The sequence below is a fragment of the Gracilinanus agilis genome, chromosome 2 (assembly GCF_016433145.1).
Source record: "Gracilinanus agilis isolate LMUSP501 chromosome 2, AgileGrace, whole genome shotgun sequence".
In the NCBI taxonomy this organism is placed as follows: Eukaryota; Metazoa; Chordata; class Mammalia; order Didelphimorphia; family Didelphidae; genus Gracilinanus; species Gracilinanus agilis.
In genome coordinates this window covers 219,153,447-219,169,415 of record NC_058131.1, presented here as the reverse complement: position 1 = coordinate 219,169,415, position 15,969 = coordinate 219,153,447, and the positions used below count along the sequence as shown (strand labels likewise).

General features: G+C 39.0%; 1 protein-coding gene across 1 annotated transcript in view; it reads left to right on the top strand.

Annotated features, from left to right (window-relative positions):
* The window catches only part of VIT (vitrin), a gene marked incomplete at its 5' end in the record, with an annotated part of 181,055 nt that overhangs the window by 94,013 nt on the left and 71,073 nt on the right, over positions 1 to 15,969 (top strand). The window contains 2 exon segments of the mRNA XM_044659586.1: positions 3,746 to 3,899; positions 8,349 to 8,426. Of these exon segments, the coding sequence (XP_044515521.1) occupies positions 3,746 to 3,899; positions 8,349 to 8,426 (232 nt within the window).

The following is a 15,969-nucleotide window of genomic DNA, read 5'->3' as shown; positions in this document are numbered from 1 at the left end:
AAGGAAAGAAGGAAGGAAGGAAGGAGGGAAGGAAGGAAGGAAGGAAGGAAGGAAGGAAGGAAGGAAGGAAGGAAGGAAGGAAGGAAAGAAGAAGAAGAGGAGAAAGATCTCTGATCTGTTTAGATGATAACCTGTACAAAATTACTTAAGGTTGCTGCACCCCCAGGGGGTAATGTGGTAAAAAATTAGTTGGAAATATTGTTATCCATGCAAAAAGAAATGGAGATTTCCTAGGTTAAAGACAGAAACACTGCTCCTGGCAGTTTTCTTTTTCAAACTGATTTTATTTTAGTTTTTTTATTTTTATTTTTTGAAATTCAACCTACTATACTTTATTTCTGGAACCAATTCAGTGGACATTTGTAGTGTCTGTCATATAGTATATGTATAATATATATATGTGTGTGTATAAATATTTGTATACAGGGTATTTCCATGTATCTATATATGTACACACATGTATGGGCTAACACTATAGGGTACCTAACTGTAGCACAATATCATTTGTAAACATAATCACTTTGCAAAGCTTACCACCTATGAGGAACTATTCTTCAACATGCACTCACCACTGAATCTATTTCTTGACAATGGCAAACATTTTATTACTATATATCTCCTTTTTTTAATATTTACTTTTTAGAAAAGTTAACATGGTTACATGATTCATGCTCTTACTTTCCCCTTCACCCACCCCCCCCCCCCGCCCCGACCTCCGCCCCGCCCCATAGCCGATGCGCATTTCCCCTGGTTTTAACATGTGTCATTGATCAAGACCTATTTCCGAATTGCTGATAGTTGCATTGGTGTGGTAGTTTCGAGTCTACATCCCCAATCATGTCAGCCTCGACCCATGTGTTCAAGCAGTTGCCCCTCTTCTATGTTTCCACTCCTGCAGTCCTTCCTCTGAATGTGGGTAGTGTTCTTTTCCATAAATCCCTCAGAATTGTCCTGGATCACTGCATTGCTGCTAGTACAGAAGTCCATTACATTCAATTTTACCACAGTGTGTTGGTCTCTGTGTACAATGTTCTTCTGGTTCTGCTCCTTTCACTCTGCATCAATTTGTGGAGATCTTTCACATGGAATTCCTCCAGTTTATTATTCCTTTGAGCACAGTAGTATTCCATCACCAGCATATACCACAATTTGTTCAGCCATTCCCCAATAGAAGGACATACCCTCATTTTCCAGTTTTTTGCCACCACAAAAACTGCAGCTATAAATATTTTTGTACAAGTCTGTTTATCTGTGATCTACAAACCCAACAATGGTATGGCTGGATCAAAGGGCAATCTTTTATAGCCCTTTGGGCATAGTTCCAAATTGCCAGCCAGAATGGTTGGATCAGTTCAAAACTCCACCAGCATTGCATTAATGTCTCAATTTTGCCACATCCCCACCAACATTCATTACTCTCCCCTTTTTTCATTTTAGCCAATCTGCTAGGTGTTTTGATTTGCACTTCTTTAATTATTAGAGATTTAGAACACTTTCCCATGTGCTTATTGATACTTTTGATTTCTTTATCTGAAAATTGCCTATTCGTGTCCCTTTCAAACTGATTTTAGAGAGCAAAATAAGGTGGGTGGGAGTTGGGGGGGGTTAAATGTCAAAAGGACTTTCTTGATGTAAAACTCATAAGGGAAAGAGCATTATTTTGTTTTGTTTTTTACCATGACTAGTTTTGTCACAGATCCATTTGGATGTGACAAGATGTGGGAGAGATTTGAGAGAAGATGCTGTTTTTTAGAAGAGGTTAATATTTTATATTAAAGGATTTTATAACAATAAAATGTTACAACTACATTCTACCGCTAAAGATTTATCAGGCCTCCATGACTGAGCAATTCCCTTGATTCAATTTCAGAACAAGAGATTATTGGACATATTTAAGAGAAGATAATTTTTCTTTGGCTCAATTTCTTTCCAGAATTAATCCCTGTATTTATAGAGGTATCAAAGAAAAGGGAGAGAGCTCAGAGTGAAGAGTCCTTGTTAGGTAACAGAGGTGACTACGTAGACTTCTGGCAAAATCACCTAATGCCAAGACAAGAATTGGATCAGAAACTAGCCATAAGGCCTGAGATTCAGTTTTTTCTCAGTGTGTCTACTGGCCCATAGGTTATGCTAATGATTTCTAATCTGTGAACTGGAGGCTCCTTGAGGCTTCTACAAAGTTCTTTCAAGAGGTTCATATCATGAAATTAATTGATTTAAGCAAATATTCCTTCCTTCTGCAGACAAAATAAATACTCTCACCAGGTATGGAAGCAGTACTGTTTTTCAAATGTATACACACTTATTGTGAGTAATAAAATTGCATATTCACTGAAAAGCCTTACCAAATTCAAACAAACTTTACACCATTACACATTTTCTCAGCTAATGAATGTTAATAAAAATAAATAATAAATTTAATAAATAATAAAAGGGATCCTCATATTTGAAAAGAACAATGCCTAGGAATATAGATTTAGGGGAACTCTGTTTTTTATTTTAAAGAGAAGGGGAAATGAGCTCCAAAGAGTTCTGAAATGTCTTGCTTAAAGCCATGAGGTAGTAGCAGAACTATATTTGTACCCAGGTCCTAAGAGTACAAATTCAACACTCTTTATGGTAATAGTAAACAATGAGGACCACTTAGTTACCAATAAAATAATCAATGAGGGTTTTTTGGTCACCTATTACACTGCTAGCATTGAGGTCCATTCTTGAGGGTTCATAAAAGGATTATTCAATGTTTTCTTGCCCTCAAAGAGCTGAGAGTTTAGCAGGGAGCATATCACCCTACCATTAGAGTCAATACCATATAGAAAATAATTCATTGCTAAATAGTACATTTCAGTTCAGTGTGGACCTTAGTGTGAATTAAAGTTCTTAGAGATTGTGGGAATTGAACTAAACCATGAAGAATGGTCAAACTTTAACCCAAAGAGAAAGAAGCAGACTATTCCTAATTAGGATAGCAATATAAATAATGGTAGGAGAGCTGGATCTAGGGTCAGGAAGTCTGGATTTGAGGAATGACTCTACCATTTATTATCTATGTAACATGATTTTCAACAAGTTATTCAACTTCTCTCACACTCAGTTTCTTCATCTATAAAATGAAAGGGTTAATTTTGATGATCTCAAAGATTGCTTCCAACTCTAATAATCTATGACTGTAATATTTAGGGTTCAGGAGAGGCCAATAACCACAATGTGTCAAGTCAATGAAAAGGTGCCAACCTTGCATTGATAGTAGGAGTTTCCTTAGCTAATAGTATTCCCTTTACCAAGGAAATCATAGTTCTAGTCCCTATCCTGCTAAAATTACACTTAATTAAAGGATTCTTGTTTGGAGAAATTTCTACTAGCCCTGAAATAGGCTCACATATTCTGTGTTGTTTAGAAAAACTGGGCTTGGGAAGTATCAAAAAGAGAATTTATTTAGCAGTACATTTAAAAGGTATTAATTGAAATTTCTAATAAAAATTACTTCTTTTGTTGGAAAAGGAAATTTGAGAAGATAGAAAGAACTGTCAGGACAATTAGTGAGAGAAATTCTGAGATCAAATAATGGGTTATGTTTTGAAGAAGACATTTCTATGGGTTAGGATTTTGACTTTTTTGTGTGTGTATTTCTTAATTTCTCTGGCTCCATCTCTGTTTAGAGAGGCAGGGATCAGTTTATTAATAGTTCTCTGGCTATGCCAGACAATTTGTCAGTGAAGTAGGTTTCTTTTCATTCTTACCTCAGATGTTATTCTTTGTTCACAGTGGTGTGGTTGATAATTCAGGGGGAAAAATCCTTGTACGAAAAGTTGCTGGACAATCTGGGTACAAAGGAAGTTACTCCAATGGAATCCGATCATTGTCCCTGCCCCGGTGGAGAGAATCTTTCATAATCTCAGGTACCCTCAAAACCACTGAAATATTTCTAAACTTGTGGCTCATGCCCCATTTTTCATTAATGGCCTGGTAGGGAATAAGGAGACTAGAAAAGAGAATGTTCTTCTTCCCGAGTGGCCTTAATGATTAGAATTATATAATGATAGTTTTTAATCTTTATTTGATGATTCAAGATTCTCAGGTCTCTTTGAATACATCATAGGAATCTACAGGTCCTTTTAAAAGACAGTCAAGTATATTTAAAGAATTTAAATTTTGGAACTCATTTCTCAAAGTTTCAGTGCTAAGACCTATTTCCCTTTAGATATTTGGCAGGTAAATAAACAACAGATTGGGAAATCTGCTCTTGGCAAAGAATTGATCTAACATTAAAAATTTCACTTTTTTTCTTTAAATATTCACCCTTTTGTTTCCATTAGTTATTAAGTTGGCATTCAACAAGCACACCTGGCATTCTGCTTCGCCCTAGGCAAAGGGCCTATTCTAGCTCATAGATCAGGAACTAGAAGGGGTCTTAGAGGTCACATTGCCCAACTTCTTCATTTTCCTAATGAAACTGAAGCCCAAAGAGATTAAGTAATTTGACCAGGGGCACATGGTTAATAGTAACCAACAGAGCCAGAATTTAAACTAGGGTCCCTTTCACTCTATAGCACTCCCTCTAAAAAAGAAACCTAGAGCATTCATTTAGGAGGACTCTCTGGAAGACCAAATTAACTCTAGGATATAACTAAGGAGGTTGAAAAGCCCTGAGGCTCCTGGGAATATTTATAGTACTTTGGGAAAGGTCCAGAATTAAGCATAGAGTCCTTCAGATAATAACTACTTGTGACATTTTAGAGCTGGAAGAGATCTTAAAGATTGCCCTGATCCTTCTGCAGATGGAGAAATGAAGAGTCTAAACTTTGGACTCTAAAGCATTAATTCAGTTACCCAGGATTAGTTAGTAAAATAAAGCAGGACTAGAACCAGTCTCCAAACTCCCAGTCCAGCATCCTTTCTATGTCACCATAAAGGAGCAAGGTCTGAGCAAGATCAAGGATGCAGTAACAGAGTTGGAATGGGCCCTTCAAGAGGATTCCAAGCTAACATAACTTCTGCATCTCTCTGGGTTTCTCTGGACATGACCACTGCTTTGGAAGACCAGCTTCCAGTTAAGAGAATCCAGAGTGAATTGCTATGGGACTTCGCAAGTTACAAGCCAGGGATTACATTAAAATACTAAATCATCAGAGTCAGAAAATAGGACACAGAGATACACGCCCCACGCAGAAACACTAGACATTTGCCAAAATAAAAGATGTGATCCTTGAATTCTTAACCTGCAATTCCCAATTCTCAAACTTAACCAAGTAATTCCCAGACTCCAACAGTAAAATGAATGTCATCATTTCTTTGGGAGTCAAGATTTTTAGGCCTTCACAATGAGAATCATTATGTTAAGATATTTCACTGTAAAATCCTAGCGGGTGCCTCAATCTCCCTACCTTCTATTAGGTGACTTTGGAGTGAGGTTTTGGAGAATTTCTTGGCTTCGTTTTGGGAATGTTAAATATTTGTGTCTCTGAAACAATGAGGAAGTCTCTTCTACATGGCTGAATTAGAGGTCTGCACTGTGGCATGAAGGTATAAATTGACTGGCAGCCCAAATAATCATAATCATTAGGCAGTCACATGGTCACCTCCAGCATGGTGTGAACCCTTGGCTTTCTGCCAACCAGCTTAACGGGATTATGTCAAGATTCTCACTTGAAAGCTGAGATGCCTCAGTGACCTTTCTTTGAGTTTTTATTTCCAATTTTCACACTTCACTGTACTCCTCTAATTAATACACTGAGGTTGGCTTGAGAAGGAGGGGACGTGGGCATTTTTGTCAGCAGGATATTTCCACACAATTCAGGAAAGGAATAGATATGTGATTCCCTCAAGAGCTTTTGGATATTACCCATCTGTTTCCTGATCTATGCTATAGAAGTCTAAGATCAGATTCCTTTTCCTTTTGAGTAGTACATAGAAAATGAGATGGTATATTTTCTCAGCTCTCCAGTGAGATGTTTGTTCACAAGTGCACTTACCTGAGTCAGGAAAGAAAAAAAAAAAGATTTGTAATCTATATCATGTGACAAGGGCCTGTAAATCTCAGCCTCTTGCTCACTAGATCATTTTTTGAGCTGAAGGGAATAAGAAAAACTAATCACATAATTCTCACAGAATTTCAGAGTTGAAAAGGACCTCAGTGGCTCCCTACCTCAACCCTTTCCAAGCTTCCTTCCTGTTGTGTCCCATTTCAGTGGTATTTAAGTAACCTAAAATAGCACTAGAATTAGAATGAGTGGACCTGAGTTCAAATCCTGAGTCTGATATTATGTAATACCATAGAAATATGTATATGTATACATATAAATATAAAATAATATAATAATAATAAAGTACAAATCACTTAGCTTGTCAGGTCTCAGAGTTTTTGTCTATAAAACGAGGAGGTTGGATCAGTTCCATCTCTAAATCTAAGATCTTCTGACCCTAAGTATTCAGTCTACAGTGATAGTTATGAGATTTGTTAACAAGTATATAAATTTGGGTGGCTCAGTGGATTGAGAACCAGGCCCAGAGATGGGAGATCCCAGGTTCAAATCTGACCTCAGACCCTTCCTAGTTGTGTGACCCTGGGCAAGTCACTTAACCTCCATTGTGTAGTCCTTACCACTTTTCTGCCATGAAACTAATACATAGTATTGATTCTAAGGTGGAAAGTAAGGTTTAAAAACAAGAAGAAGAAGAAGTATATAAATCACCTATGGGTGACCAATAAAATCTTGAAGCAAGAAGCTTTGTCTTTAGCATTCCTAGGTTGCCTAATAGCCATACATTTCTTAGCTTTTGTGCCCCACCTCAGATGTATTATATCTTCATAGTTTTCCCCTTCTTCCCACCTACCCCATAACCCCAGGAAAACCTACTCCTAGAAAAAAATCTAAAATTCATTCATAATGAGGTCAATGAAACATATGACAGTTTCAAATGTTATCTCTCCTAAGGAGGATTTTTATTTTAACAGAGATTAAAGCTGAAAATGAAGATAAAGGAATTACGATTTAACAGTGGAATTTCAGGCTCTACCTAGTAGCCAAGGAGTATATTTAGGATGCCACCAGAACTCCCAGAATTTCTAAAATCATAGACTGTAGAAGTCACCTACTCTGATCCTCATCACCAGCCTACTCTCTTCTTTTCAGGAATAGACTAAAATGTTTCCATGTGAAAGGATCTTAAGATCAAATCATTTTACAGATTAGGAAACTGAGGCTTTCAGAGGTAAAGTGACTAACCCAACATCACACAGCTAATTTGTGACAGAGTGAACTACAGCCCAAGTCCAGGAATTTTCTCCGCCTTCCATTACCTCTAAGTACTACCTTCCCCCCAGGTCATAGGATTTAGAATTGGAAGGGCCCTTAGACACCATCTCATTCAACTCCCCCATATTCCAGGTGAGGAAATTCAGGTCCCCAAAAGATAAATGGTTTACCCAAAGCCCCACAGGCAATAAGTAGCAAAAACAGTTTTTGAACCTAGGTCCTCTAATTCCAAATCTAATATTTTTTCCCCATTGCTCTGGGATATAATTAAATATATAAAGTTAGCATTCTTCACTGTTCACTAGACATCAAAAGTTCTTACTGCACCACTATTGAATGGGGTTTTTTTGGTATCTGTTTCATTTTAGATTTCTTTATGGTCACATAGTGTCAATGGAACAAAGATATTGTCAAAGATGAGAATGGGAGGCAATGGTATTGTGCAAATGATGCTGGATCAGAGGACCTAGGTTCAAATCCTGGCTCTGCTACTTTTCATCTGTGTGACCTTGAGCAAGTCATTTGACCTCTCTGAGCTTCAGTTTCAACTGTAAAATGAGGCAATTGGTCCAAATGATCTCTTACGCCCCCTTCCAGCTCTAGCTGGATCTTATTATGACAATTTTATGATGATCTTATTAATCCTCTTGACTCTGTACGTATGATCTTTGATTATCATATACCCAACTTCTGGATAAAGTCTATCCACCCATTATTTAGAAGTGTAGCTTTTTGCTTGCTTTCATTTATCTACTGAAATTAAATGTCTAAAACTATAAACAAACACCTAAGTTTACATATCACATTTCCATGAGTCAGAATTGAGACCTAATGCTGAATATTTACAGTTGCAGTAATTTCATTGCTCCTATTCAAATCTTTCTAATAAAGTAAGGCTCAGGAAAGAAAACTAAATGTTTCTTTGGTTTTGATATTTGTTTTTAATAGCTCTGCCCAAAATGGGCTGGCTTTGTGCCTTCCTAACATAGATAAATTCAAGGGAAATGGGCAATGGGAAGAAGTATCAATTAATATGGAGGGTCAGCTAAAAGCCCCTCCTGGAGAAATAATCAAATATTTTCTTTTTTTCAGAAGGTAAACAAAAAAGAGGCATGACCTACCCATCAACTCTTGAATACTCATCTCCTAAAAGCTCAATTGCTAAAGCAGGCAAGTAATTGATTTCCTGTATGACCCAAAGAAATGTTCCTGATCAGCTTCCCACACCCCATACCCCTAACCCCAGCCCCCAGTTTCTCAGAATAGTGTCAAAAATCAATATCCTAACACTGGGATTCCTCAGATACCAAGAAGATTTTAGAATGTAAGCACCTTAAGGACAGGAATTCTTCCATTTTTATCCTTGTATAGCTCTAGCATCTAGCACACGTCTATAACCTAGTAGTTGCTTAATTAAGATGGCACTTGGACATGTGATTTCATTGGTATATGGGACCACCTATAAAGGAAACTCCTTCTGCCAAGGCCAGTTAGTACAACCTCTGAAAATTATAGTCTTAGACAGTTGCCTAGCCCTAGAGCACTCAGAAGTGATTTGTCAAGGGCCATATAACCCAGTGCTACACAGCTTATATATGTTAGAGATAAGACTTGAACCCAGGTCTTCTTGGCTTTGAGTATGGCTCTGTATACATTGCACCAGGCTGCCTGACGAGACCAGCTCAACAAATTAATTGTGGGTCAATGACCCAGGGTGAGAGAAATGATTCTGGGAAGCAGAAGGGTCAAAGGTAGACTGACAGATGGACACGAAGTCCTCTTGCTGATCAGTGACAAAGTTTATTGATTTCAAAAAGCTATTTATAGATGGTTGGATCAGGCAGAGGGATTAGATCACTCACAATGGAAGTCAATGATTAACAGAATAGAAACAATGGATTTAGATAACTTAGGTGGTTTTGAACAGAGTTTTCTATAGGTGGTAATTTAACATGTCAGTTCAACATGTCAACATGTCAATGTGTGATGCAGCTTTTTATAGACTACTGTATGTTCTTCTCACAGAACTCCTGCATCAGTAATTTCTTGGAAAAACATAGAGTACTTGGAAAGGTTTGTTTTTCTCATGCTGGGGAGCAGCCTACGTGTCTGGCAATTCCTAAACTATGGTTTCCCAGAGACCTTGCAAACTAGAGTGCATTGGGCATTCCATAGCCTTGCTGGAATGGAAGCCTCTAATCTTCTTATGCTGTTCCCACAGCTGCCTCTCCTCAATTAATTAATGTCTGTTAATTAATTGACTGATTTTAATATGTGCCAAGAACATGGGTACAAAGACGATGAAGCCTTTTGTGGTTTTTAGCCATAGTAAATGTTTTTTGTTTGTACCCAATTCTGAGACTGACAGCATTTCTGTTGCTGTCCAACTGAATTAATGTTGCCTAGGATTTTGTTATTTTGTTACATTTCATTTCTGACTGTTTCACATTCATACTGGAACACTGTTTCCTGGAAGCTCAGTCTCCACACTGGAATTAAAAAATTAAAAAGGCTAAATCTACTCAGGCCCCCTCCCCAAAAAAGTGGGGAAATGAAGGCACTCACCTGGTCAGTGTAACAAAAGCAACTACACAATCCAAATAACTCAAGCTGAAAAATATACCAGGTTTTGTTCTAGCATAGCATGGCCTCCCTGACAGTCACAAAGTAGACTACTTTGTCAGATCCCATTATAGAGCTGCTGAAAGAACTGGAAAACACCTGAATTTTAGACTTTTGTGTGTTATTTATTTAACTCAGCAGACATTTATGAAGCACTTACTTTGTGCCTGGGATTGCAAGAGCAGGGAAAATGATACAATTTTTGCTCTTGATGAACATACATTCTACTGGAATTCCTCATCTACCCACATGGCAACTCAAAGAAAGCATTCTCATAACTGAATGGGGTAGGATTGGGGGAGGACAGTTGCTTCAAGATTGCTTCATGCAATTGATTCTCTAAGTACCCGATTTGAAATAAAGATGGATTTTTTTTTTGGCTTTTTTTTTCTTCATTTTTTAAAACTCTTACCTTCTGTCTTAGAATCAATACTATATATTGGTTCCAAGGCAGAAGAGTGGTAAGGACTGGGAAATGGGGGTTAAGTGACTTGCCCAGGGTCACACAGCAAGGAAGTGTCTGAGGTCAGATTTGAACCCAGGACCTCCCATCTCTAGACCTGGTTCTCCATCCACTGAACCATCCTTTCAAGAAGACTTGGGGAATAAGTAGGAAGAACCTACAAATAGCTTGAGAGTTTAATTATAAAATCCATTTGATTTTTAAATTCCTGAAGGGCAGAGATCATGTTCTTGTTCTTTTGTATTTCAGAAAAGGCACTTCTGTCCCTCAGTTTCCTCAAGTGTAAAATAACCAGGTTGGACTAGAGGGTCTTAGAGGAATCTTTCAGCTCCCAATCTATGATTCTAGACAAAACCTCAACCGTACCCAATGATCTTACAATCTATATTGCTGACTGATTGGCAGCCAAAAGGAGACATGTTGAGTGAATCATGTTATCAGAGAACTGAAAAACTTTAAATCTGGAATGGTCCTGTAAGACTACTTGTTCTAGGTCTGATGTTTTACAGATAAGGAAGGAAAGTGATTTTCAGAGTGGTGAAAAGACTTGCCTAGGGATCCCACATGATTTTTTTTTCTCTATGAACTGCAAACAGTAGAAAATGCCCTAAACCTGTGTTGACAAACCTATGACGTGTGTGCCAAAGCGTGATGGAGGGGGCAGCTTCCTTTCCCATCTCCAGGCGCCTGAGGACTTTTCTCACATCATGTACCCCTCTGCCCAGCAGTCCAGTGGGAGTACTTCCTCCTCCCCTGTCTGGGGTAAGGTGGGCTGCTTGCGTGTGGTGTGAGGGTTGGAGTTTAGGTACTTGGTCTCTAAAAGGTTTGCCATCACTGCCCTAGACAAAAGCAGCAGGTTAAATGCTAGCTCACATTCTGACCCCACAGACTTTCTCTTCCATGTAATAGTTGCCTAAAATTCCCAATATGATTATCTATATCAATCTATATATTTCAAGCATTTGTTAAGCAGCTACTTTGTGCCAGGCTAGGTTCTTGGTGATAGGAGCACAGAGATAGAAATGAAACAATCTCTACCTTCAAGGAGCTCACATTTTATCAAGGAGGGAAATGTTGACATATAGGTATATATAAATATATGCCAATTAAATACAAGGTAATGAGTTGGGGAGATGGTTATCAATATCCCAGGACTTTAGGGAAAAAAGTCCTTGTAGCTGGTGAAGCTTCAACTGTGCTGTGAGGGAAGTTAGGATTCTAAGAAACAGAGGATTTTCATGGATCACTTAGGGTTACCAGATTGTGGGAATCATATTTTAATTCAACAAGAAGTTGTCTCCTCTAGCCCAAAAGATCTTCCTTTTAAAGTTGTAGGAAATATAGAAATGTAGCTAGGTGGCTCAGTGAATTAAGAGTCAGGCCTAGAGATGGGAGGTTCTGGGTTCAAATCTAGCCTCAGACACTTCTTAGCTATGTGTCCCTGGGGCAAGTCACTTAAACCCAATTGCCTAGTCCTAACTACTCTTCTGCCATGGAACCAATACTTAGTATTGATCCCAAGACAGAAGGTGAGGGTTTTAAAAATGAAATAAAATAAGATTATAGGAAAGTTTTCATCTTATTCAATCTAAAAACTGCCAGTGTGAATCACAACAAGGCAGCCCTTAACACTATTCTTCCTTGAATGAATGAATTCCCTTAAATTCAGGATGGTAAGTGCTGGCAGATGGGCTTACAGGCATCATTCATTCTCTCATTCATTCTGTAAACAATTATTAAACACCTACAGTATGTCAGGCACTGTACTAAGTGCTAAAGATATAAAAACAAAACAGTCCCAGCTCTCAGAGCTTACATTGTACTAACCATACTGCAGATATCAGAGGCTAGGTAGAGAGGGTGAGCAGCCACTGAGATTTCAGCAGGCACCTGCCTCCCATGTTAACAGGTAAAGCAAGTTAAGATTTCAGTATAAGAGATGAAAACACACTTCTGTGGAACATGATCCCATTTGAGTGGAAAAGGTCTTGATTTGCAAAAAAGACTAACATTACGTGAGCAAACCTCTGTGCCCGGCAGTCAGAAGCCATAACGTGGGCAGCTGTAATTTGGTTAGGCTCCATAGCTACTCAGACCAGATAAAAATAGCTAAATGCTAGTTTACAAAAATCCACCAAAACTCTGTGAAGTCACATGCTTCATTATCTGCAAACAAAGGGAAAGGACATGAGTTGTTGATGCAGAGAGCTGGCTAAGAGTGTCCAGTGCCAAAGCTGCATCTATTCCACCCCCCTCTCCATTCCCCATCCATTTTTTTGGTGTTTTGATTTTCCATGGTCATGAACACAATCCAGGCAATGAATGTAATGCAAGGGGTGAGCTTCTCAACTACTCTGCTATGTATAATGCTTTTTAAAATCTGCTATTTTCCTCATTGTTGATATCCAGTTAAGTAGTACAGCTTATGGCTGCTGCACACTCACGGAGAAAATCTATGTCACTTCAAAACTGCCACAGCTCTTATGTACCTTCAATCTATTTGCATCTCTAACGCCCAACAAGATTCCCTCTTTGGCCTCATGCTACATTGATAATCTGTAACTGAAATGGGGCAATGGGGGGGGCTTTGCTCTAGGACACCAAAATTTGGAGAGCATTGTTAGCACTTACTTCCTTTTAATGGCACAGAAACAATTGAGTTAGACACCCAATTACCAGAAATAATTAGCTAAAATAGAAAGGTGCCAAATGACTGTCACTCCCTAGGCAAGGTCCTTTCAAACTAGGGCCACTCTGCTTCCTTCCTTTTCCCCTTGGCATGAGCTAGTATTCTTTTGAGAAACAGATTCATATCCTTCTCTCCCTGACCTCCAAATTGACTAAATTTGTTCCAAAAGTTTATTTGAGAGATTTTAAAATTTCCTCTGACGTTTTCATCTTTTTAAAATGATAAAAATATCAGAGGGAGCTAGGTGGAAAGTAGATTGAGAGCCAGGACTAGAGACAAGAGGCTCTGGGTTCAAATCTGACCTCAGAAACCTCCTAGTTGTGTGACCCTGGGCAAGTCACTTAACCCCCATTGTATAGCCTTTACCACTCTTCTGCCTTGGAGCCAATACACAGTATTGATTCTCAGATGGAAGGGAAGGGGTCTAAAATAAATATAAATATATAAAAATGTTTTTAAAAATCAGTACTGCTTGTACACATGAGAAAGAATAATTATTATAGCCAGCCTTGTGATCATTTCATTCTATAGCACTATGCTCTAAGACAGAGATGGTGAACCTTTGGGAGAGAGTGCCAAGTTCTACCCCACCCCCACCCCAGTCTGTATGCTGTGCCCTTCCCCCACATCAAGTGCCAGGTGTACCCCACCTTCTCTATTACCCACACAGGGAAGGGAGAAAGTGCTCCCATTGGGCTGCTAGACAGAGGGTCGGATGAAATGAGGTATGTCCTCAGTGAGTGAAGTGAGGGGGAAGAGAGTGGCCCCAGTGCTCCGCTCTCTTTCAGCTCTGCCACCTATGAGTCACCCACATTACCCACTGTGTGCTCCCATTGGGCTGCTGGACAGAGGGATGGGGGACATGAAAAAATGTCATCATGCATGTTAGAGAGGGGAAGGGGTGCATCTCCACCAGAGTCCCTCTGCCTTTCTAGTAACAAACTGGGGGAAGGGTGAAGGGTGGTGGTCACATGCCCACAGAGAGTGCTCTGCGTGCCATCTTTGGCACCTGTGACATGGGTTCACCATCACTGCTCTAAGAGATTTGATAGTATTCTCTTAGCAATGAACAACAAATGAAGTATTCTATTCCTGTATTGACTAGATCTGTTTTCAATTGGAGACAAATTCTGAGTTAAAAACAAACAATAGAGGAAGCTACTAAGCACAGTGGATAGAGCACCAGTCCTGGGGTTGGGATGATCTGGATTCAAATATGACCTTAGACACTGTGTGATCCTGAGCAAGTCACTTAATCCTGATTGCTTAGCCCTTGCCTCTCTTCTATCTTAAAATTGACAAGACTGATAAGACAGAAAGTAAGGGTTTAAAAAAAACATCAATAAGTGCTAACTAACTATATTACTCCAGATAATGAAATTGTCAGAGTGGAAATCGAGAGAGTGCCCCAGTTTTGGTCAGTAGCTATGGAAGGCTCCTACCCACCCCCAAACACACACACTGGCATTAACTTTTAGGGCATAGTTCAGTTAAAATTTGTCAAGTAGTGTCCAAGATGGAGCAAAATATGTGAATAATATGTTCATGTATATGTGTTTATGCTTTGAGAGAGAATGTATATATTTCATATGTATAAGCTATGCTCTCTATTTTGACAACACCTTGGAAAACATTATCATTCCACTAATTCCCATCAATTTTGGTACTCGACCTCTGTCTCTCTGATTAAGGGGCAGCATCATAAACTCCCAAACCTCCAGTTTAAGGAAAAAGCCTGGCTGAAAGCATCTCCTCCTTTCTTACCAAGCTGTACTCCTCTGAGACCTCTCTGATGACTCCTCCGTGCCCCCAGATGAGCTATTGTCTTCTCTCCCTTTTCAGTTTCTTTTGGTGTATTGTCTTCCCCCATTGGAGTATAAGCTTCTTGAGGGCAGAAACTTCTCTTTTTTTTGTTTTTAAAACATATTTGGATCTCCAGTGCTTAGCATAGTGCTTGGCACATAAGCATTTATTAATGTTACTGACTATTGACTATTGTTGGCCATTTGACCATATCCGTCTTTACAAATTATGTGTATGTGTGTGTATTAGTAATACACACAGAAAAAGGCAGCATAATATTCAATGGACAGGGAGCTAGTCTTGGAATAAAGAACACTTGAATTCTGGATTCAAGTCCCGCCTCTAACACATAGTAGCTATGTGACCCTGGATAAGTCACTAACCTCAGGGTGTCAATTAATTAATTCTCTGAAGACTACAAATTGCAAAAAAGATACTAAAGATTACTTGATCACTTTAAATATCACCTAATGGTTCTGTTAGTATATAGAGTTCAGATTTATGATTTTAATGGTAGAGGGCTCTTCCAATGAAGAAATTCCCTCTACCAAAACAGATCATCAATTCTTCTAAAAAAATACAGTCTTAAAGACTTAAAGCCTGGGATTACTTAAAGATTAAGTCACTTGCCCAGGGTCACAGTCAGGATTTGTAGAAAGCAGGACTTGAACCCAAACCTACATTGAATTCGAAGGCATACATCATGCCCCTCCATCCACTACACCACTCTGTCTTCTTCCTAGTGTTAAATGCTTTATGCACTAATCAAAGCTCAATCTAGAGGCAGCTAGGTGACTCACTGGATAAAAAGAAAGGCTTGGAGACAAGAGATCCTTGGTTCAATTCTGGCCTCAGACCCTTTCTAACTGTGTGATCCTGGGCAAGTCACTTAACCCCAATTACCTGGTCCTGAATGGCTCTTCTGTCTTGGAAATGATACTTAATGTAAATTCTAAGACAGAAGATAAGGGTTGAAAAAAAAAGTTCAATCTAGACGTTTGCTATACAGGTTTGAAAACCAAGGATCTTGGGCTGCGGTGCAGCAGCAGCACAGGACCAGGAAGAGTCGGGCACGATGGGCACCTAGTCATGCATCCAGACCTCCCCTAGAGGGCCACATGCCCCTTTAGCTTCAG